Source organism: Hippocampus guttulatus, chromosome 2 (genome assembly GCF_054856545.1).
Source record: "Hippocampus guttulatus isolate MCC_2025c chromosome 2, RoL_Hgut_1.0, whole genome shotgun sequence".
Taxonomy (NCBI): Eukaryota; Metazoa; Chordata; class Actinopteri; order Syngnathiformes; family Syngnathidae; genus Hippocampus; species Hippocampus guttulatus.
The window spans coordinates 36,233,466-36,257,262 of NC_141262.1; the positions used below are offsets into that span (position 1 = coordinate 36,233,466).

Genomic DNA, 23,797 nt, shown 5'->3' on the forward strand with positions numbered 1-23,797 from the left:
GCCCTGACTACGAAGGTTTTGTTCAACGTTTGCTTTACAGAGAGGTAACCGTGGCACAAGAAGGCACAGTTAACTCATCGCCGTAGTGATTTAAAAAAAAAAATTGATGAACACTTTTCTTTTTAATAATTATTGTATATTTTACTATATTGGATAATAGTCATTGTAGGATTTGTTTTTTCAGCGATAGACTACGACATGTTCCAATTTTCGTACATAATCTTTGGCGACAAAAGAACGTCTCTGTACAGTACAGTACGGTTCTGTTCTTTGGGAGTTGATACTTTGAAGAATGTGGTGCCGACGGGCAGGAGGTCGCCCCCAAAGATCACATGAGTAGCCTGCTGGCCCTTTCTAAAAATAGCTCACCAGTGATGGGACATTGTGATCTTCTCGGAATGGTGTGATAGTTTGAAAATATTCACACGAGCAGACTTGGAGGGAAAAAAAGGGGTTGCCTCTCGGTATTTATTTATCTGTTTCCTAATTATTGTGAGGAATATTTACAACTAGTCTCTTCATTTAAATGAAGATCGTAAATTAATTCGAATAATGTCTGATAATAGGGCGGCACAGTAGCTGACCGGTTAGCACATCGGCATCGCGGTGCAGAGGTGCAGGGTTCGATTCCGGCTCCGGCCTTCCTGTGTGCCGTTTGCACGATCTCCCCGTGCCTGCGTGGGTTTTCTCCGGGTACCGCGGTTTCTTCCCACCTTCCAAAAACATGCACGGCAGGTTGATTGGGCACTCCGAATTGTCCCAAGGCGTGATTGTGAGCGCGATTGTTTATTTGCGTACCCTGCGATTGACTGGCAACCGATTCAGGGCGTACCGCACCTACTGCCCGAAAACAGCCGGGATGGGCTCCGGCACGCCCAGTGACCCTCGTGAGGATAAAGCGCTTCACAAAATGGATGGATTAAAGGCAATTTGAGCACATTTGTTTTTTCAGGCGTGCGCATCAAACTCATCAGTAGTGATGTGTCGGCCCGGAGATCAGGGGCGCGCCGAGGCGTTCCGCCTCTTCCCGGGCGTCAGCCGAGGGATCCGGTGGGCCGACACAAAAAAGCGAAGAGACGATCCTTAGTCGAGCCGCAGATCAGGGGACACACCAGAGGTTTCTAAGAGCTTGAAGCCGAGATCGTTCAAAGTCCAAATACAAACTAGGTCCAGAGGCCGAGGTGCAGGCTGGTCACAAACGAGTTTATTCAATCGAAACCCGGAGAGGTACAGATGTGCACATGGGAAAACTCTGAATTCTCCCGGGAATACACGCGGGTTTTATAGCGATATGAGGGGGCAACCCCTCTCATTTCATTGATTAGTTTCTACGATCGTTTGTCAACTTAATGGTGTCGTACTGCGTTGTGTAATTCTGATTGGCTGTGGCTTTCTTCGTTAGCTAGATTTTAATGGTATCTATAATTACTTCACAACTTGGTTTATGGATTATAATGGTATCACAGCTGTTCTGTTTATAAAAATATAATAGGGGCCCCTACTGGGCCTTTGTGTGATTGCTTGTGGATTTAACCATATCCGTATGCGTGGCCACCTAGCGATGATTTTTTCTGAGCGGACAACGGACATTTTTGCTAATCTTAACAATGACCATTTCGGGGCAGCTAACTTGCTTTGCTATGCTCTGCTAATCTTAACAATGACCATTTCGGGGCAGCTACCTTGCTTCGCAAAAATGACCACATTCCATTGTATAGCTAGAGCAACCATACTCATCTCCCGCTCGCTACGTTGGAGTGTACGAGGTTTGTATTCTTTACCTCAAACATACACCGCTTGACATAGGACAGATACCACATCGCACACGCACTTCAGTACTCTCTTTGCTGCGCAGGTCAAGCCGTTGATGAAATGATATAGAAAAGCATTGAGTGTATTTGTCCGAATGAGACATAATAGAGGAGATCGAAGGTAGGTAGCTAACATGCTTCATCAATATACAATTAGCTTCTTGGTTCCACGTTTGTTTGACATATTCGTTTCTCTGTTTGACAACCGTATGCCCGTTTTTCTCTATCTACTATGATTAACTAACATGGTTTAACACAATATTAACACAAAACAGACACTACCGTAGCACACCCGAGAAGTAGCTTTCCGTTTCAAAAAGGTGCCACGACTCATTTTGGACGACAGAGAGCAGTAAATCTCAATCATTTATTGAGATCTACTGCCCTCTGCCGTCCAAAATTAGTCGTAGCACGATCATGGCACAGTGCAGTACATGCAGAGGAGACACTAAGAAGAATGACTTCGTGACATGGGTCGTCTATGCTAGGGTCGCCAACCATCGGTCCGCGAACCGGGACGGGGCCGCGCGGACAGACCTGCGAACTGTGAGCAAATTTATTCCATCAGACGCGATGTGTGAAATGTGCGCGACTCTAGACAATCGGAGACCTCCGTTTCACCTTGGTTTGCGAGTGGAAATGAAAAGAATCCCCCGTTAAGTTAAAGGAAAAGCAGTACATAGGCAGTAATACGGTTGTAACAAATTGACCAAACGTACATCGAAACCCGCGGCCGAAGCGCAGCCAAGACTTTCGAAGATGACGCTATTTTGACGTGAGAGGTTCCTCCCCGAGCGGTATGCGTGCGCGCTATGTCGTCAAAAACAAGGCGATATAAGAAACTCGATGAATGATTTGAACAAGTAGCACCCAAGTCATCAAGTGGAAAGCATCAAATGCGAGCAGAGCGCGCCCGTCCACGTGAACAGTCGCAGTTGAGTCGCTAATAAAGAGCCGGCAGCCACCGCATGAAAGCGGCAATCGGTCGTGTCATCTTTTGCGGGTACATTTCATTCTATTACATTCTAAGGCGTATTTATTACTGTATTCCTAATTGGTCCATTTCTGAATAGTTCAGTGTTCTTTTATTTTGTTCTACCTTTGTTGTGCAGTTAGAATAACACGGTTCGAAAGGAATGAATGTTAATAAAATGTCGGATTACCTTCTGATTATCTTTGTAGTCAGTAGCGTGGCTTTAAAACTAGCAATATAAACAGCAATGAGAAGAATTGTTGCCGGTCCGCAAACATCACGTACCGGTACTTGTCTCAACCGGTTCTCGACACCAAAAAGGCTGGCGACCACTGGATTAGACCCTAGAATCCATCCATCTATTATGGATACCGCTTATGCTTAAGAGTTGGGCGTCTTGGGAGTTGCTGAGTCCCTATCCCAACTGATTTTGGGCCAAAGGCGGACCAGCCCCTCAGCTGGTCGCCAGTCAGTAACAGGGCGCAAGAGACGAACAACCATACACACCCACATCCACACCATCGCTAAGCGGGGGGGGGGGGGGGGGGGGGGGGGAAGTTATTTCTTCGTAACAGTGTGTGTTTTCTTTATTTCTTTGTTGCACTGCATTATTTTTTTGCTATTCCTACATCGATTTAAACAAAGCAAACAACTTGGGTGCACGAATGAAATGATTAACTCTTTAAATTATTAACTCTATTAACTCAGATTAACTCAATTTCACTTCATTCCAATGGAAAACATCGCTTCGATGATCGTGATAGCAAAGTTTGCGAAGCGAAACTCTATGGTGAAACCATACTGTATCGATGAAGGAGAAAACGTGTGCTTCTAAATAATGTTGCCGCATGAACTACAAATAACAACGGACTTACCTTCCTCAACTTGATTCGGATCGTCTTTAAATGTTATGCGAACCATGACGCACAAATCCTGTACGTATGTGATATTGCATAACTCTAAAGGGTCAAGATAAATGTCTTAGCTCGTCTTTGCGTTGACGATGCAGCCTGCGGCGTTGACGCCCCCGAAACAGTACAAAGTCATGTCGCTTCTTCTCATTTTGACCCGCTTCTGAAATAGCACGAAGCTGCCGGAATGTCCGCAGCGATGTGAAGTGAGGCGAGCCATGATTTGATGTCTGCCATCTTTGTGCTGCCCGCGTGTTGACCTAGACTGCCGCTCTCCTACTCTGCAGTATATCTCTCCTATACATTCTTTCCCCTTTCCTGTGTTCTTCCGATAGGAACGCCCCCGTTACCACTCCCCATTTCCCCCCTCTTCACTTCCTTCTCGGGTCTTATTTGCGGCTTCGCAGCCTCACCTTGTTTCTTTGTTCCCGTCATCTCTTGCAACTCTTAAAAAAAAAAAAAGAAAACAAGAAAAGCTATGACACAGTGAACCTTGCGGCAACTTATGTAACTAATAATGGACATAGTGCAGGTTCTCAGAGGCCGTGTGAGGAATTGGCCACCTGTGTGTCAACGAACATTGTATCGAGTACAACGGGAGGGGGGGGGGGGGGGACAAATGGGTGCCTGTCACCCAATAACCCCTTAATGTAACACTCACTAACGAGTGAGTAATTCTACAATGAGCTTGTCTTGGCGACACTCTTGTGAGAATTTAATGAAATAAAATAATTGCTAAAAGATCACGCATTTTTCAACATGGGTTTAGGAAATGATGCTATGCTCCGCTTAACTTTCTGGCCATAATTCCAAAAGGTGTGTTTAGCGTAAACACAAGCCTGCTCATGACCTTACCGACAGCGAGACATCATGCTTTGGTGCTGAAGATGGAACTTGGGTCTTAAAAATAGCGGAAGGATTATGAACAGCAACGATAGCACAAAACCTTCAAACGTCTGCTAAAAGCCAAAAACAAAAAACAAAACCCAAAACAAATGTCAGCAAAAGACTACTAGAATGCCAAAACTTTCTTTTGAGTCAATCGGATGCTCCGTTGTTGGCCGCGGGTGTGCGCCGACTCCCGTTTAACATGAATTTGAATGTGATTAAGGGTAATATTTCTGAAGACAGCCATGTCCTAGTTTTTAGAGCACACTTTTCTAACCACATTATTTCCGTTTATTTTCACGTCCCATCTCCGAAAGGTGTAATTAAAAAAAAGATTTGAAGCATATGAATGGGGGAACGTGTTGTGTTGACTTTTTATATCCTCTCCATCAGCGGCGGATGCCGGTCTGTCAGGTAGGGGAAGCTCAATTTCAGCCTACATCATAAAACGTGTCCGTTTATTTAGACGTGAATTCGACTCTCTGTTCCTTTTTTAAAAAATGAAAAGGGTGCCTTCACCGTAAGATCGGCGATGGGCTCATTTCGCTGTCAATCAAAAAGAGATTCAGCCTCAGACAGATCATCCAATCATCACGCAGAAAAGCCGAGCGTCCGATGGGCGGGACAAAACCGGCATTTATCCAATGACTCGTCTCGTTTCGATGCATCGGGACAACCTAGCCGAACTCTCTCGACGCCCGGCGTCCGCGCGGTTTAAAGCACAGCGAAGCCGCGGGCGTGAACGAGAAGGGAGTCGCGTCGTAACCGGTAATAAGAAGCCCATTCGCAACAAAAGCTGAGCGCGTTGCAGCGCATATTTAGTCAATGACATGTCCGCACAATTGTACGTACACACATATAATTGATCACTTACTTTGCGACATTTTAGGGGAAGCTGAGCTTCCCTTGCAGTCTGAGAGCAATCGCCTCTGCTCTGTATGCATGTGGCCTGCGATTGAGGGCAAACAAAGTCAATTGGGATCACGACGGACCCCACGGCATGCATTCGGGGAATTTTTGAGCGGCCCTTGCTCCGGGGCACCAAAGCGGAGCTCTGGGAAAAATGCGCCTGGCGACCAGTTGCCATTTATATTTTGGGTTAGGTAGTGTTGATCTTATATAAAACACATCTGAAGGTAGCATATCACCGTTTTCACACCAAGTCAATGTATTAAAAGGACGTTTATTTCTTTTTGAACAAGGAAACCCGTCAGAGCGCCTCAAACGGTCCACCGGGGACAAGAATTCACATTTTCAAGGAAGGAAGAGGTGATGAAAGGCAGGAGGAATAAGTGTGACTAGCAGCGTGACTCTGAGCCCGCTCCCGCCCCCGCGGAGGCTCCGGTGCCACCGGTGGCACTCGCACTCGGCTTTGTCGGCATCGCGCTTCTCCCGCGAGCCGTCAATGAGATCCAATGATATGGATATTTGTCCAACTTTCTGGAACTGTGGAATCTTTGATCGCAACACTCGAGGGTGAATTTTCTTTCTTGACTTTTTCCCCGATCGAACACGTCGGCATCATGTTGACTCTCCCCCGCGAAATAAGGTTTGCGGGATTAACGCCGCGTCGGGCGGCTCTCGTCCGGACGTGTTCCAAATGTCCATAGAACGGGCCTCCCGAGGCGGCTCGGGCGGATCCCCGCTCAGCGCGGCGGCCGTGCCGCGGACTCGGGGTGCTCCGAACGTTTCCTGCGAGGCGTAGGTGATGTAGAGGAAACCGTCGGGGTCTCTGTAGTGGGAGTAGACCTCCCCCATGCTGGAGGACATGCAGGACATGCTTTTCTCAGCCACCAGCAGGAAGAGAGCCTGGCTCGATTCCAGGTCGATTTTATTCCTGAGAGCGCAGACGGAATCAGATGCGTGAACAAAGAAGATGCAAAGGAACCGAAACTTGAGGGGAGCTCATTTTACCTGAGCAGGCAGAGGAACTGACCCAAGGTGAGCTCAAAGGGAACCAAAAACTTTGTTTTGTCCAATAGTGGGAGAGTCTTTTCACGGACGTAGCGTTCCACGATAACCTTGAACACAGAACGGTCATCAGCCGGAGGATGAGTCCGGTGACAAAAGGAACACCAGAGGAGCAACTCACAGGCAACTTGTTGGGGAATTTGGAGCGAATGCTGCACACTTCATCTTTTCTTGTTTCTTGGCAGAAAATAAAAACATTGTTTCCCTTCATTTTCATCTTGTTTTTAAACATCAACTCATGTTGTCGTAAAAAAAAAAAAACACGAAAAAAAACCTACTGAATATTAAAGCTCAAATCACCTAAAGACCGTCATTATCTTTCCCCATTTAGAAGTTGGCCCTTCCTGAATCAAGGCTAGTACAGTTAACGAAAGAAACAACAACAAAAAAATTTCATACAAAATAAAATAAAAGCCAGAGTGCTTGGGATGACTAACTGAAACCACATTTTACGTTTATAAAACTAAAACTAATCCTAAAACAAATGTTAAAAACAAAGCAAAAAGGATTTTTTTAAAAACCAAAACAAACCTGCTCTAAAAACTCAACTAAATGAATTTTAAAAAACATTGTATATATATATATATATATGTACAGTATATATATATATATTTATGTGTGTGTGTGAACAAAATAACAACTAACTAGATCCCTATCCAACAAGAATCCCCCCCTCCCCCCCATCACAAACCTATTCAACAGTCGAATCAGTCATATCGACAGCTACGTAAGAATATACACAAATCCATTGATGCCTTTTCCCGTCTACATTTCCCTCTCGCTCACCCAAGCACTTCCTCTGCTTGAAGGGCATCCCCATCTCCATGGATTTCTCAAAGGGCGCCATCTTGGTTGCTCGCTTGGGGCGGTTTGCCGGGACCCGCGGCGTTGGAAATGTCGCGGCTGACGTCGATGTCCCCTCGGGTGGAAGTTTGCAAACCCCAAGGAGAGGCGGGCGCCGGGGGGGGGCTTTATAGGCGAGCAAGTAGGGAGGAGTCTGCCCCTCCGACCCCCCTCTCAAAATAAAATTGAAAAAAGGCGTGGCCCTCGGTAGTGGCTTCACACATACCGGTGACCTGACTTAGCATTCTCACAGTCATGTGGGCTGTCAGGAGGGGGACACGGAGGCCGGGAAAAGGAATCCAAATGAGGTCAGACCACTCATGACAGAGCTCCCGATGACATCTTTATCATTTGATTGTTCCAGCCTGACAATTTGAGCTCCTTGCCTGGATGGCCATGATGAGAGTGGTGTTTGCATAACACGGGAAGTGCAAAGTCAACATTAAAATCCGTGTCAGCAGAGTAGTCGTGATAGCAATAGCGATAGCTTGCCCCGGTAACTCGGCTCTCAGAACTGCGAGGCAGACGTGTAAACCGCTACCGATGGGCGCTAGCTAAACGGCAGTCGTTTTAGCTACCGATAAATCAATTTTCTCGAGCGGTCGGTATATGAAAATATGGACATTGGTATATTGGCTACAAGCGGGCATTTCACTCCGGGGCACCGGAGAACTGCGCGGAGCGCAAGACGGCGGCATCGGAAAGGTAAAGGACACGATTCCAAATGGATATTTATTTGGAAATGTGAAATGAAAATCTTCCCCGCGATGATGAATTCTTTTCGCGTCAGACCCAGTGTGACATATTCAAAACTTTCACAAAGGCTGAACCGCTGTCAATATGACCTTACTTTTTGACAAGACTATTTCATCAAATAGCGTATCGGCACAAATGGAAATATGAATGTGTGCGTATATATAGATTTTATTGAACTATTTGAAGTCTCTTTGGGGATCACTACATACTATGACGAAATTCAGTGATTTGCTCACAGTTTCTCTGTGAAAGATCGTAAAAGATATTGTCCAAATTTTTTGGTGCCAGGATTGTTGGCAAATGACAGTATTTTTTCGAATAAAATATGTCTTTTTATTTTCCAGGAATTTGCTGCTACTCCATGCTTCGACAACTTTTTTGTCGGGACAAACTTTAATGTAAAATAGATTTGACTCATGATTGAAGCAACCATTTGTAGCGAAAGCAGTGTAGCCCTTTTTCAACAGGAGGACAAACCGGTCGGTCACCTTTGACTCAGACATGGTCCACAATCCAGTTTTAAGGCTCGGCAGCAGAGGTCAAAGAGCGGATTGCCATCATTTGCCGGAAAGTATCGCCACCTGCTGGTCAAAGGAGACTACTCGTCAACAACACAATACTGGAGAACCTGACTTGATTCTTATTGATCAAAAAGCATCAAGGAAGTTAGTGTCAAGATGAGGTTCGATTGGATCTCATCCCGCCTCGAAATATGAGTGGACCCAACATATTTTTTGCGGATTTACAATGATATGCAGGAGAAACATAGTGCCTCAATTACATTAACATTTTGAGTGTCTTGATTTTTTTGAGAAAAAAAATGGACAAAATGAAAATGGATGGACGGAGCACCGAATGTTGGTTTCTTATGCGGCATTTTTGCGTCGTCATTAAATGTTAATTTTCGCGTCAGGAAAAAACATGCGGTATGTGGTTATTTTGTTGTTTGCCTCAAAGCCTTTGTCCTTCGAGTTAGGGGAGTGGATCTTTTATAGCCGCATTGAAATATGGATAATGAAAATAAAAATAGATTGAGAGCAAGCACGTACGTACAACTTTTGTCCATATTTAAAGTGTCATTTTTGTCAGACATCTGGTAAGGAAGTGCGCGGTCCATTGCGGTGCCCCGGTAGCCCCGATGAAAAAATGTGCCCTCCCCGGCAGCATTTAAGGTGGCCAAATGCCGACGCCACCACAGGTTATGTGGTGCATACTGAACATCCGATCATTTTGCTCATTTAACACCATACCCCTTAAGAAAAAAAAATCATTCAGACCCTGACATAAAATGCCAAGCGATCACTTGACAGTTTTTGCTCTTTTGTGTCACACAGTGAATTGGTATTCCTACCTTTCTGCCTTCCGGGTTGAGTGAACGCTGGCGCGTTTTGGCTGCCGCTGCTCAACCCGTATTGTTTTGTGGTTTTTTGTTATTGTAAAGTGCCCTTGGGTGTCTTGAAAGGCGCTTATAAATAATATGTATTATTATTATTGGCCACGATGGCAGTCCATGCATGTCACATCAAATCGAGTCCGCGAGAAACGTCACCTCAAGACACAAAGGACCCTGGGAACATAAAACAGACCCCCGTGATGAGGTCACCTTTTCAGACACATTATCTCCATGGGAACTCTCAAGGAATGCGAGGGTGTTTTTTTTTTATGCACGAGCCTGTACGCTTCAAATTGGACGCAAGGTTTTTTTTTCCTTCTTCCCGTGCGTCTATTCGAAAAAAGTTGCCGGCCAATAAGCAGCGCGGCTAAAGCACGCCGGCCCCGCCCCCGCCCCCGCCCCCGCCCCCGCCCCTCCGCTTCCCACGTTGTGCGCGTGTGGCATTGTCTCATTCGGAACTACCGCAGCTCGCTTGGCACCACGGCGACTCCCGCTCGAATAAGCGGCAACGGGAGGTCACTCGCGGATCCGGTCACGGTGCATCTACTCGCTGAAAACCTCAACGATTGGGCTCGATGCGCGTTAATGCCGCGTTAAATTACCCGGCCGCTCCGTCGCGATCCCTCGCCCGGATGCGCTATCCAATCGGAGGACCGTCGCCGTAGCATTCGTCGCCCTTTGCTCGCCAAGCGGCCGGCGGCCAGAGCGACGATGGCGGCCGGCCGCCGCGGTCGCGTCAACTCTCTCTGGTCGGGCACCGAGCGCGTGCGCATCGGCGAGCGCCTCAAAGCGACGCTGGCCGGGCTCCTGGAGCTGGAGCTGCTCCGGCGCAAACACCTCGAGATGGTGGACGCCGCTCTCGGGGATCGAGCGGACGTCAACGAGCCGGGGCCGGAGCCGGAGCCGGCGGACGCGAGCGAAGCCCGGGATGATGCCGGGCAGAACAACGCGACGTCCCGCGGGCAACAGGTCGGTCCTCCTGCGCTGTCAGCTCCTAACGCGAATCTCCAAGTCCGCATGCCGCCGCCCCAAGTCGATTGAAAAGAGCATTAAATGTCATCGAACTGGGCTGGCGCGGCCTTTATTTCCATCAGCTGCAAAGGTCACTTTGGCATATCAGACTCTTCATGAGCTACGCCTGCACGAGCTGCTCCAATTCAAGATATCCCACGCTCACATTTGACCGACACTGACCGATTTCACAATATTATGGCGCTCGCTTGCGGTGGGGTCGAAAGGCCCGTTATGCTTAACCCGTTTATATTATTCACACTTCTTTCGAGATGGTGCGTATTAGAAATGTGGCTTACACGTAAAGCATATTGGCGTGTTATAATTATATCAGTCGATATTACTTTCTACGGGACGGTAAGTGTACCAATATCACTGTTGCATATCGATTGGTTATTGCTTCCAAACTACCACATACCCACATCGTAATCCCCCCCCCCCCCCCCCCCCCCGCCCCCGATTTTAATTAGCGTGTATTTTGTTTGCTTGTCGTGCATACAGCATATTAGAAATACAAGTGCATGTTTTTGAATTTTGATGACGCGGCCATTTCATTTTGCTCATAGGATTAATATTCCATTACTACCGGGTCCCGGAAATGATTCGAAATATCTCCGATTGATGGACTGCGGTTTTCTGCACCGCACGGCAAGCTACAACCAAAATCAAACACTCGAGCATTATTACGGGCAGGCGGGCCAAATCTGAGTACGGATGATAGGCGTACCTAATGTTATGGCCAGGATGTCGATCATATCGGAGAATGTGGCTTGACATACAATCCGGACGGCCGCAATGTTCCCGCCTGGAGCCGTGGCCTACGGTCAGAGTGGAATATTGTGCATTATTTGTGAACGTGAACCACATTTTGCCACCATCACTTTGGAGATTTCCTTGAAAAATGAAGCTGAGGGCGCAGCAGAGGAGTGATTGCTAAAAAGTCACGCGAGCGAGAAAATGTCGATGTGACAGTTATGGCGCGGCACCTCATTTGGTTTAGAGTCGAACGGGATCCGGCCGACTTTGGGGCCAACGCCCGGTCGCCCGCCAATAAAACACATAGGGTGTCGACAACCAACCGTTCACGCGCGTTCGCATTCACGCCGATAGAATATTTCAAGGCTACGCAAACAGACTCGATGTTACAACACATTTATAAACACGGTTGTCTGGGAAATCTCCCAGCGGGGATGGTGAAGCCGAGCTGCGCAACTTCCAATGCGCTTCAACGTCATCGCGTCGGCATTTGGCGGTGAAAGCGTCAGTCCGGACGACCTCTCAAAAATCTGCGCGGCGACAGAAATGAGAGGCATCTGAGCGAAGGCGTGGCGGCGGAAGTGCCGCCTTCCGCGCCGCCCACCCGCTACCTTCTCCTCCGTTGTCCCCTCCAACCATTTGGTGCGGCGATGCGGCGGCATGACTCATTCTCACCTCGGAAGAGAGCCGCCGCCGGTAGGGCCCGGCGGGTTGGCGCCCTACCCTCCGCCCCCCCCCCCCCCCGCCTTCATAAACGGCACCGAGGTCCGACATGTAGACGCGTGTAGACGGAACGACACGGAATTTAATGATCACTCTACGGATGGGTTTCTCGCTCGAGCACATTCGACCGCATGACTCGATGCTTTGGAACGATGTAACGAATCCTTTTTGAAAATGCGTGCCCACTGGCAACTTGGTTAGATCCTGCCCCGAATACAAAAGTCTTCTCAACAATTTTGCTTGACCAAGTAAAATATGCTTCAGCTCGGTGATATTCTTGTGGTTGTGCTTTGCCCTGCGCCACACAAAATCAACATTCCGCAAGATCGTAGTTTGCTCTCGTTTCGGTTTGAAATATATTTACCCTTTGTGACACTGGAGATGGCTGGGATAGGCTCCGGCACACCCCCCCCCCCGCGACCCTAGTGAGGATCAAGCGCTTCGGAAAACGGATGGATGGATGGACACCAGTTTTGCGTTTGATGGCGTGAGGTTCCACGCCAGTTGACGATCCACCCATCCATCTTCCATATCACGTTTATCACGTTATGCATTCATATGTGTTTGTGGTAAATGAATGAAGCAGAAAAATTCACTCGTTATCCATCTCGGGAGGGGGGGGGGGGGGGCAGCCATTTTGCCACCTGCTGTCAAATGAAAATGGCATCACCGTGTTTTAAGATTTCAGCCTGCGAACATCTCACGACCAAACCCAGAAAACGGGTGAGCGGCGATCGGTCGTTAGCTGAGCCCTGCGCAGCCGCCGTGTCATTTCAGTCGACGGCAAGTAACAAAATGGCCGCCCCCGGAGATGGATAAAAACGGGTGGATTATGCTGGTTCGTTCATATTTCACAAACGCAATCTTAATCACGACGCCGTGTTTAGACTAGCGGGGGGGGGGGGGGGGGGGGCGTCTAGAACATATTCTGAAGTACATTGTTGACTTGGCCTCCCCTTTAAGTCATGACACAGTGTGCGCTCCTCATTTTTGTTTAGTTTTCACCCCGTCGCTTGAAATGCAATTTGCCCCTCGCTACAAAGTGGGCAAATCTATAGTTTGCAAGCACAGATTAAAGCCATACGGGGCCAAATGTCGAGGCAAAGAAACATTCCATTTATCTCATTCATGCAACCTTCATGTCTAGAATAAACTCCTTGAACCACGTGTTCGCAAATTTCTCAAAGGCAGGTGGGTTAAGTAAATACATCCGATGGAAAATGAAGCATTTTACTCAAAAGGAAAAGTTGCGAGTGTGCAAGTTGACATGATTTAGCTTTCATCCGAAGGACCGGCCAGCTCTGGGAGCATGTCAGAGAAAGAGATGGATGGACTGCCGTGTGTGTGCAGACTCTTGAAAATGAGGTTTAGTGTCGGGAAGCATCACCTTACGTCAAGCCATTAGACCGACTTGTGGATTGAGGCAGGCTTCGTCTCCGCTTGTTGCCTCGGGATCCGAAACACGCACACGCACGCACACGCAGAGAGGATTCCACCTGACAGAATTTTTTCAGAGGCACAGCGTTGGCGTATGTTCAACTTTCAAAATGAATAATGCACGATCAATAAATAGTGCTCAACAAAACACATCCTGCATTGTAGTCCGCGGATATATACACGTGTTGTTCCAGAGGCGCTCTGGTGCTCACGTGAACAAATATCAGATTACAATGCTCATAACAGGCAGCCCTCCCCACCCCCGCCCCCGCTTAGTCCCCTAGGATTTGATCACGCGCCGCCCGGGTCCGCGTGCAACATTATATGCCGCGGTGTGCATTTGAGGACGGACGAGACGGAGCAAGATATTTGCATGCGAGTGACACATGGACGTCATCTTGGAATAGAATTAAGAGTGAAAAGTGCAGGTCCAGTTCGACGCTCGCCGCTCGTGTGCGGGAGGAGAAGCGAGAAGAGTTCGAGCGGTGCCGAGTCGGTGGCGGCGGGCTGAGAAGATATTATGGGAGTGGGTAGGGAGGGGGGGGGGGTTTGTTCTCAAGGGGAGTTAAAGGAGAGCGAGTGTGGTGATTATGGGCGGCGGCGGGGTCATCCACGATGCCCGTCTCCCTAGCCCCGGCAACCGCTTGAACTCCCTCAGCCCCCCCCCCCCTCCTTTAATCACTCAATGAGTCACGCTTCAGTCTTTTTTTCCCACCGCTTTCCTCATCTCCAAGGTGACAGGTGGAGATGGACCACAGTTCGAATCTGAAGATCTTCCTCATATCCCCTTCTTTCTATCCTCCTCTTCGTCCCCCGCCCCCCCCCCCCCACTCCCCCTTTCCCTTCTGCCGCTCTGCCGCTCGGTTTTTGTTACGTCATCTGTCTTCTCCCATTATCTCCCCCAGCCCCCCATGCCACCCACTCCTCCCGTCATCACAGCAGTGAGTCACTACCTGTATTGTTTTCTTGATCAGTAGTGCTCACGGGCTTTCTCTTGCCTCATGCAGAGACTGGCTGCAGTGCTTGTGGTAGGGGGGTAGGGGGATTTGGAGAATAATTGAAGGGATGTGGGTGGGGGGGGGGGGTAATGGTTGATGGGGTTACTCAACGCACTTGCTATTCGAGGAAATGGAATCACGTTGCTGACTTGATAGCGTGATTGTCAGTCCTGTTGTATGGGGGTGGCGTCTCGCTGATGAAATGTGTGTTCTGGGACGAGCGACGTCATCGGGGCACGCCCCCGCAATGATGTCATACAGTCCTCTCCAATACTTTTGGAGGTTGTAGTCGCGCTTTTGTTTTTGTCATACACTTGTGGATTGCGGATTAGAATAAAGTTTGGAATTCCAACTTTTATTTCGTGGTGTTTCCATCTAGGTATGGTAAGCCACTCGGGACGGAGCCTTTTGTTTGAAGCCAGCCACTTTTCCAGTCAGCTAAAGTATTGCCAGAGACATTAAATTAACAAAGCGAATAACATTTGATATTTGGTGGCATAATCTTTCCTAGTTATGACTGCATCAGTCCTGTGACCCACTAACTTCACCAGACTGTTGCATTCTTCATTTGAAGTGCTTTTCCAGGCTTGGAACCTCTTGTACTTCTTGTTTGTTTCTGGGGGGGCGGGGTTCTCCCTTCAGTCACCTCTTCAGGAGGTAAAATGCATGCTTTATCGGGTTAAGGTCCGGTGATTGACTTGGCCATTCCAGGACCTTTCCAGAAGCACCAATGCAAGCCCGGGTCATGATGTTACTGCCACCATCCTTCACAGATAAGCTTGTGTGTTTTGGATCATGAGCGGGCCCTTCCATTCTCCGTACTTGGGCCTTTCTATCTCTTTGGTTCATCTGGGTCTTATCGGTCCATAAAACATTGTTACAAAACTTTTGTGGCTCATTACTGTACTTCTTTGCAAAATCCATTCCAAACCTGGGAGGAGAGGAATCTTAAAACTTCCACTAAAACCACACACGCGCACACGAACTGCAATCCAAACGGAGAAAATGACTGCTTGTGCACGATTATGCATGCGAAGCTCATTTAATATCCGTGTTGAGTGTCGATACTGCGCATAAAAAATATAGTGTTCTCGTATGTTGACATGATCACTCAGCCCGCACCTGTCTTGGACTGTTTTTATTTCAGCCACCCTCCCCCTCTGACACAATGGGCCCGTCAAGTCAGACTAACCCAGACAACTCCTGCAGTAACTCTGGCGACGGGACGGGACATTCCGCACCGGTTGGGGGGAGTAACTCCCGCTGGTCCACTCTGTCTTGGGACGCCCCCTCTGACCTGCTGTCACCGCCCACGCCCGAGCCCAGCGGCGCCATCCACCCGGATAGTGATTCGAGACCGAGCTCAGGTAAGAAAAAAAAATAAAAATAAATTAAAAAGTGCCAACAGAAGTGAGCGAACATCTTGCGTAAGACGTCTTTCTAAACATTAACCCGTCTTTTTTTCGACTTTGTTGACTTGCACTTTGTGTGACTTTGCAGTTCGCACCGACTCACTCAACTTTTTAGCCTTTCCTGGCAAACGCATTATCGGAGCCGTTATCCAAGCCATCCATACATTCCTCTCACAATTTGCAATTATTTACATCTCTTTTGAGGAAAAGGCGTCAGTGCTTCAGAATTACTTTCGCATGTGCACTGATCTTTTTGGAAAACTGATCTGTCAAGTTTGTTTGCTGAATCAAAGTTAGACGCGTTGCTCGTTTTCCTTCTAATATGTCGTAATTTCCGACCTCATTAACTTCCCCGTCACATGCGTGACCTGATGTTTTTCCTTTCAAGGATTCTATTCGGTGAGTGGGAGCTCTTTGTCAGACTCGTGCTACTCGGTGTCCAGCGACGCTGCCCAGGGAGGACAGGCGCAGGCAAATAGACCCTCCAAGGTTTGGGAGCAGGTCCCCGGGTCAGTGGGCAACGCTGACATCTTGTGGTTAGATTGTGCAGCGCAACAGCCAGTCGTGCAAGATCAAAGCGAGGACGCCGAGCCAACCCAGCAGCGGCCAATGTCAGGTGAGATGTAGATCACGGTGGAAAATAAAATGTAAACGGCAGATGTTTCAGCAAAATGTTTTTCCGTCCTTTTGTTCTACAGTTTCAAGGGACCCGGAGGTGTCCGGTCTCAGCTTTCTGTCCGACCTCTGCCCAGGCCTCAACCATTCGTTGATTTCTTCCCTTCTGAAGCTCGACCGTGTCCGTCTGTCCTCCGCCTCCTCCTGTGCACAACAACCCCAGTTGGACTCGTGCTACTGCGAAGACCTCATATTCCGTAGGACAAAAGAGGTATATCCGTATCCCAGTCCGCTGCACGCCGTTGCCCTCCAGAGTCCTCTTTTTACCTGTCAGACGCAGGCACCAGCTCCTTCTCCAAATCCTGAAGGAAACCAAGCAGACGAGCAAACGGAAACCATCGGTGGCGTAAGTCCGTCTCCCCAACGGCAGAATGCCATAAACCCGGCATCTTTGACCCGGCTGGAGCGGTACATCGCTCGGCTAGCTCATCAATACCACCGTCGGATAAACCTTTCCATCCCGGGTCTTGCGCGATGTCCGGTCACACACGGAGGCCTTGGCACGCCTGGAAAAAGTCACGGTTCCACCCAGTCCCTTTCTGCCTTTGAAAGCCGCGGTACACCTTCCACGTTGCCGGGGGGCGGTGTAACACCGTGCAAATCACCGCTGGGTAACTCGGCGAGAGTGAGCCTCAATGCTACTGGGAAAAAGGCCACGAGGAACTCAATCAATCTTGGTAGCCTTCCCTCTGCGACCGGAGAGGATTTGAACATCAACGTACATTTCAACTTAAACTTGAACCTTGCTCCCGGGTTAAACTCCAATCGGGGAATTGTCGAAACACCCCAAAAAGTTCATCTGGGGGTTGACTCTGCAGGTTCAGCTGCTTCAGTGCAGACGCAACCCTCCTCAACACCTGGCCCGGCACTTCGAGCGCGGCCTCGAATTTCCACCTGTCCTACTTCCTTGAACCACCGCAGTTCCCTCGAGATCACGTCGGTTCCCGCAGCCACTTCCGGATTCGGACCGCCAGCTTTCTCTCGCTCACCGGATTGGAGTGCCGGAGCGCCATCTGAGGTTGGAACCGTAGTATTTGGTTCAGTTGCGGGCCCCCAGCGCAGCAGTTTGATCCAGGATTCCAGCTCCAGTCCCCTGCCGATTGAGGACTCCCCCATGGTGGGGGAAATCTCCCGTCTTTCTGGCTTGTCGAGGGCTGTCGTGGTCGGGCTGATGGAGCAAGGGGTAGAACTGGACATCGACTGCTTCCGGGCGGAAGCAGCCGGCGAGTTGACGAAACATAAAGCTCTCCCGGTACCCCGCAAAGAACAAGCACATGACTACACAAGACCAAGCGACCTGAACCCCCAGAGACCAATCCAGCTGTCTCTCAGCGTCACCCATTCTCCGCAATCCCAGTCCAGTCTCACTCCTCCCCTTTCACACTCCAGCAGCCCGATCCTCCCTTACCAGTCCATCCGTGCGCCTTCTTCGGTCTACTCCTCAGACAACCAGTACCAAGAGATCACTTCCCCATCCAACCTGCCCTCATCCACGGCCTCCTCTCCTACCTCCCGACCCACGCAAAGAGCCCACTCTCCTCTACGGCCACTCCGACCCTCTCCGATGGGGGCCACTCCGCTCTCAGTTTTCCGAAGAGACGCCCCTTTCCAGTGTTCACTGCCCCGTGCCACCACATCTCCGGCAGAATATGGTGGCATCCATCCAAGGAGCGGGTCCCTCCGACACGGCGGCGGCTGCAATAGGGCGGAGGGGGACGGGCTCTACAGAGGCAAGCATGCGTCTCGCAAGCTGATCAGGGCAGCGACTGTGAGCAGCTACGGCAAGGAGGAGGACTACGGTTCTGCTTGGCTTGAGGATGAGGAGACACGATCACGGAGCAAGACCTCCAACAAACTCAGCAGAGCCTTTGAGGGGCACCACTGGGGAAAGGAAACGCCGAGTGAGAGGGAGGAGACGGATCGGGCCGACTATGGGTACGGCTGGACAAGGAACATGGGCGGAAGCTGCGGGGGAGAACAGAAAAGGGCGAAGGTGGCATCCGGCGCTCATGACAAGCCGCCAAAGGGAGAAAGCTCACCGATTTTCTTAAAGGAGAGAGGGAAGGAGGGTGCAGAGAAACGGAGCTCCAGTGTCAGGATGTCCAGGGGAGCTCTGTTCAGGAGCGAGTCTCAGGGCTTGCTGGTGCCTCGCAACCAAGACGAGCCCACAAGACAGTCAAACTGGGTTTCCTCATTCGATGTTGGGCAACGTGCCATGAGTGCAGCCGGGGACGAGGGGGCCACAATGCTTCGTGCAAAGGACAACCACTTCTCATCCACCGCAAGCCTCTTTAACCTCTCCTGCTCTCAGAGCTTCGAGAGCAGCCGTCACTCGCGCTCTCCTCTTTCCTCTCCTTCTTTTTCTCCATCCCCACCGCCCAGACTGCCCCTGCGACGTACTCGATCCTTGAGAGACTTGGGGAGGAGAGTTTTTGGCTCCATGAGATCTTTAAGCCTCAAACAGAAACCATCAAAGAAGTGACTTTTCGGCTACTTGTTGTGTTAACACTGTCAAATAATACCAAAAACAAAAACAAAAACAAAAGAAGAAGTAAAAATTATTGCTTTTGGACTGGAGATACTCAACACGCATCCTCTCAACAACCACACATTAGTTGGTGAGTTTCTCACATTGATCCACCCATGCCATAAAATGTCTAACTTCCAAAGGGACTTGCAGCCTAAAGAGAGGGCCGGAGAACACGCAGACTGCAAGTGCAGCTCATATTTAAAGAATGAATGTGAGCCATCGGCATCTGATGATGCAATGACTCATATAAACATCTTGTTTGTGTTTCCGTGAAGTCCTTGTAGAAAACTTAGCCGAGTAAAAAGTAGCTACAGTAATAGTAAAAAGACCATGAACATACACATATCATCAGCGACTTGAATGACGTGATTTATGAAAACAAATTTATTGGTATACACTGTTCTGCACGCTGCTCTGTGACAAATTCGGTGATGAGTAACTGGGGGAATGATGTTCTTTTTTTACAATTGGCAATCCTGCCTCTGAAGTACAATCATACCGGCCAAATGTTGACCAAAACCAATTTGTTTTTATGTGCTCAGGATTTTGAAAGAATCGTTGCGTGTGACTAAATGCAACTTCTCAATGAATAAAATAAACCTGCAATGAAACATCACCCGTGTTATAAATACTAACCCACACAACCAGCAAGATTCATATTGGGGCGATAGCCCCGTAGAATGGACAAAACAAAACAATCTGGTTGAAGCGTATTTGCTTTCAGAGTCAGCTCAGCTCTGCGGACACGTTTGCTCTGCCGAGTTCAAGACCCGCTCTCCTTGTTGCGAGGGAACGCAATTTCTCGTCTCAACTCTCCGTCTGAAACCTCTTTTTTTAATGTTCAACATTTACTACCAGTCTGAAGTTTGAACACCGTTTCAATAGTCTGAAAATTACGAATTTTTACTGGTAGTATACAATTGCTGCTGTCCCTCAGTCATCACAGAAAAAAGAAGACATTACTGGTTCAGGCTTTCTTTTCAGAACGTTCTTTCGTTGGTCTGCCATCCGCTCGGCTCGAACCAAGTCCCCGAGCTCCGATGAGGCATCGTTAAGAGACGGTGTAATCAAACTACCTCGCTCGATGCATCGGTCCGATTCTATTTTCCGGAACTACCGGTACTCTTTGTGCTGGAGGCGAACATGCCTCGGTACATGGCTTTCTCCCGGACTAACTCGTGGCTCAGCTTCTCCTCGACCTTCTGCAGGTACCTCCTGACGTTCACATCTGAAACGGAAAAAGAAAAGGGTCAGCACAGGATTCCGACAATTCACTCGATGAAGAGCTCTGCAAATGTACAAAGGAATGGCAACTCTAAAAAGAAGCCATCTGTCGATAATTTTCAAATCTAAACGCTTCGCAGCCATTTGAATTGCACCGTGTTTTTGGCACATCATGGATTTCTTTTGCGTTAGCGGAAATAACCGAGTTGTGCACAGTGCTTGAGAAGTCAAGTCAACAGTATTTATAGAGCACTTTCAAACATGAACTTAGAAAGGTGTCATACCTTTCTAAGTTCATGTCACTTTACAGCCGTTCATTTACCAGTGACTTACCACACGTCATTTATACTTCGGTACTGTTGGGAATGCCTCAAAGCTAAAAATAAATGACAGAAGAGTAATATTAAAATCGGGGATAGGCAGTTCACGGGCCCAACGCGAACCCACACTAGCCCCTTGATTTATTTATGAACATTACATTCATTTTATTTTCCACTGTTTTGGTTCTGAAGTGCAACCTTTCTCGCCACTTGATCACACTGTAGCACTCAGGCTCTATTAGAGACTACCGGGTAGAAATTTGAGATATCATGGTGAAATGCCGTGTAATGTTTGCCTCATATCATAGCTTGACGTCTTAACCGCAGTAGCCTGGGGTTTGTACTCAAGTCACGGTTTCATGATTACAGGCTCGCCATACAGGAGGGACACACTTTATTTTTATTTTTCGTGGCTCCTTTAGGAAGCAGAGTGAACTGCCCCAGACTGTACTATAATACTGATGAGTGAGTCTCCCTCTTCATTTGAGAATATTGAATGACTCGCGGGACAAATAGAGTATATTTAAATCTGTGCTAGAGTTCATTTTTGTGTAAAAAAAAAAATGCACAAAATGAGTTCTTGGACTTTCATGTTGCTTTGCTCTTTTGCAGTTCTGTGCCATCTGGGATGGTATTACGTATGCACAAGAGCCCTTAGAATCACAGGATGTCATTTTGTTGTTGATGAACATTGGATCTTTTATACATACATGACCTTACACAAAATAGGTTCACTTAAAATAAAAGCATATGCACATATTGTGTCCACATTAAAAAGGGCATTTTTGTAACATGTCTGTTTGAGTGAGCAGTGTGATGTGTCCCCCTCATAGTGCTGATAAAAAATTGTGCCCCCCCCCCCACTCCCCTTCATCATTTAAATGAGTTGCCCATCCCTGAATTAAATGGAGGAGACTCTCAAACCAATTTACCATTAGGCTGCACCATGCAGGCCTGGGTCAGGTACTGCTTGGCTTTCTGTGCGTCTCCCAGCTCTAGCGTGGCAACGCCTGCCCTGTACAGCGCTTTGGAATCGGTTGGTCGCCGCTCCAACACTCGCAGGCTGTACTCACGGACACGAGAATAGTCCACACTCTCTCTCTGCAGCAAACAGGCTGAAAAAGAAAAATAGTGTCTGTCCACATACACATTCGCTTTTTTTTGGTTGTGACCACATTTTCTAACATACTATAGAAGGGGTGTCTTTACAATCTCTAATCTATTTACACTTGGACTCCGCCTTCTTTTAATATACCAGCTAAATTGTTGAAGCAGTCCACTTGTGTGTTTCTCAAGAATGTCTCTTGTTCAGATGTGAGAGCTGGCCTCTCCGGTCCAAATCCTTTTAAAGTTGAGTGCACTTTAGAGTCGAGGCTTCGAAGAATCAAAAGAGCACGGTGATAGCGGCCAACAGCGGAACGGATGTTCTTTTCCCGGTAGAAAGCGTTCCCTTCGGTCTTCATTTGCGCGGCTTCTTCCAGCAAAACCCAAACTGGCTTGAAAGCAGGGGGAACGGCAGCAGGAGAAGCCGCCGCCGCCGCTCCCTGCATCGCCGGCCTCTCTTCTCCTCCGTCAATCTGCATTTCTGGCTCGGGGCGCGTATGCTGGAAAAAAATGAGCATGGTCGTTGCCATTTTACTCCCAAAAAATCCAATTTATATGATATCATATGGTTCAAGCCTAATGTTCACTATAAATACATCCATCCATCCATCCATTTTCCGAACCGCTTGATCCTCACCAGGGTCGCAGGGGGTGCTGGAGCCTATCCCAGCCATCTCCGGGCAGTAGGCGGGGGACACCCTGAATCAGTTGCCAGCCAATCGCAGGGCACACAGAGACGAACAACCATCCACGCCCACACTCACACCGAGGGACAATTTAGAGCATCCAATCAGCCTGCCATGCATGTTTTTGGAATGTGGGAGGAAACCGGAGCACCCGGAGAAAACCCACGCAGGCCCGGGGAGAACATGCAAACTCCACACAGGGAGGCCGGAGCTGGAATCGAACCCGGTACCTCTGCACTGTGAAGCCGACGTGCTAACCACTGGACTACCGGGCCGCCCTACTATAAATACAGTACACACAAATATAAAACAACGCCGCCACATTATTTAAAGAGAGGCTCCAATAATTATGAGTCGTGTTCAACATAGGTACACCCTCTTTCAAACACAAGGACAATTTTCAGAATTTTAATGACTGATAGACTCATGTTTGTTTGACTTTCAATGGTGTGCACTACCTTTTGAGACGTAACATGATATTTAGTTCGAAGCATTTGATCTTGTGTGTGCACATTAACAAATCATTTGCAATCGATGACCCACATTTGTGAGAGCTGAGTGTAGCAATGCATGCCTGTAGAAAGTCAAGGATTTCTACCAAGTACGTCTTCGAAGCAAACGGCGACGTGCCAAAATGCCAACGGCTTGTCTCGTGTTCGGTTTGCGTCAAATAGTTGCTTGAGCGTCAAACAGATAGGAACAGTTCGTAATGTTTAGCAGTACAGTTCTACATCACTGAAAACAATCAACCACAAAAATAAACACCGTCAAACGATACTGTCGATGGAATTCATTATATCACCACAAATAAGGTTGGGCTAAATCTTGACTGAAAGACATGGTTAGCACAAACTGACTTGTGTACGTTAAAACTACAACTCAGCTATCCATGCTAGTCAGCGGACACACCTCCACAGACATAATGTTTACGAAATTAACCCCCCCCCCCCCCACCAGGAATTTTGTGGATGTACGTGTTTTCAAGGGTTAGACAGTATTTGAATCTGGGCTCACCTTGAATAAAAAGCGAGTTGACAGCTACTTCGAAAATCTGTTTCCGACGCCGCTTCACGTCCTCGCCTTTCTTCTTCTTTCAAGATTTTGGGTGGATTCTATGTACTCGGCGCATACCGCCATCTACTGTACAGGAGAGTGCAAAGGGCGCGGCAAGCAATGGCATCTGCGATTGGTCAAAGACTCGCAAGTAGGTACGAACGTATTTGCCAATAAAAATATTTTTATTAGCAGCTCCACGCTGCCATAGTAATATGACCCGTTCTCCACCAGCATTCGGCTGAATCCCATGATGCAGGTTGTGTCCAAATTCGCAGGCTGCATCCTCCGGAGAGCGCATTTTTCGTCCGCATGACGTCAC

At 48.3% G+C, this 23,797-nt stretch overlaps 3 protein-coding genes and 1 long non-coding RNA gene across 5 annotated transcripts; 2 read left to right on the forward strand and 2 right to left on the reverse strand.

Annotated features, from left to right (window-relative positions):
- Positions 1–5,746: 5,746 nt before the first annotated feature.
- map1lc3cl (microtubule-associated protein 1 light chain 3 gamma, like) lies at positions 5,747–9,754 on the reverse strand. 2 transcript variants are annotated; one of them, XM_086105928.1, is made up of 5 exons: positions 9,505–9,754; positions 7,341–7,659; positions 6,676–6,731; positions 6,498–6,604; positions 5,747–6,420 (listed from the first exon to the last, which is right to left on the reverse strand). In XM_086105928.1, the coding sequence occupies exons 2-5, from the start codon at positions 7,399–7,401 to the stop codon at positions 6,105–6,107; spliced, it is 540 nt and encodes a 179-aa protein (XP_085962054.1). In that variant the 5' UTR covers positions 7,402–7,659; positions 9,505–9,754; the 3' UTR covers positions 5,747–6,104. The 2 variants fall into 2 exon arrangements, with proteins under 2 accessions (XP_085962054.1, XP_085962053.1); XM_086105927.1 differs by lacking the exon at positions 9,505–9,754 and having other exon boundaries at positions 7,341–8,506.
- LOC147209877 (uncharacterized) lies at positions 7,959–9,194 on the forward strand. Its single transcript, XR_015100277.1, has 2 exons — positions 7,959–8,102; positions 8,498–9,194. It is a non-coding gene; the product is annotated as an uncharacterized LOC147209877 (long non-coding RNA).
- Positions 9,755–9,981: 227 nt separating the features above from the next.
- Positions 9,982–19,704, forward strand: LOC147209878 (uncharacterized). The gene is made up of 4 exons (XM_086105929.1): positions 9,982–10,515; positions 15,619–15,838; positions 16,272–16,499; positions 16,582–19,704. The coding sequence occupies exons 1-4, from the start codon at positions 10,258–10,260 to the stop codon at positions 19,038–19,040; spliced, it is 3,165 nt and encodes a 1,054-aa protein (XP_085962055.1). The 5' UTR covers positions 9,982–10,257; the 3' UTR covers positions 19,041–19,704.
- Positions 19,450–23,557, reverse strand: ttc9c (tetratricopeptide repeat domain 9C). The gene is made up of 4 exons (XM_086105931.1): positions 23,437–23,557; positions 21,888–22,236; positions 21,565–21,747; positions 19,450–20,316 (listed from the first exon to the last, which is right to left on the reverse strand). Exons 2-4 carry the CDS (start codon positions 22,213–22,215, stop codon positions 20,189–20,191), a joined length of 639 nt encoding a protein of 212 aa, XP_085962057.1. The 5' UTR covers positions 22,216–22,236; positions 23,437–23,557; the 3' UTR covers positions 19,450–20,188.
- Positions 23,558–23,797: the final 240 nt, after the last annotated feature.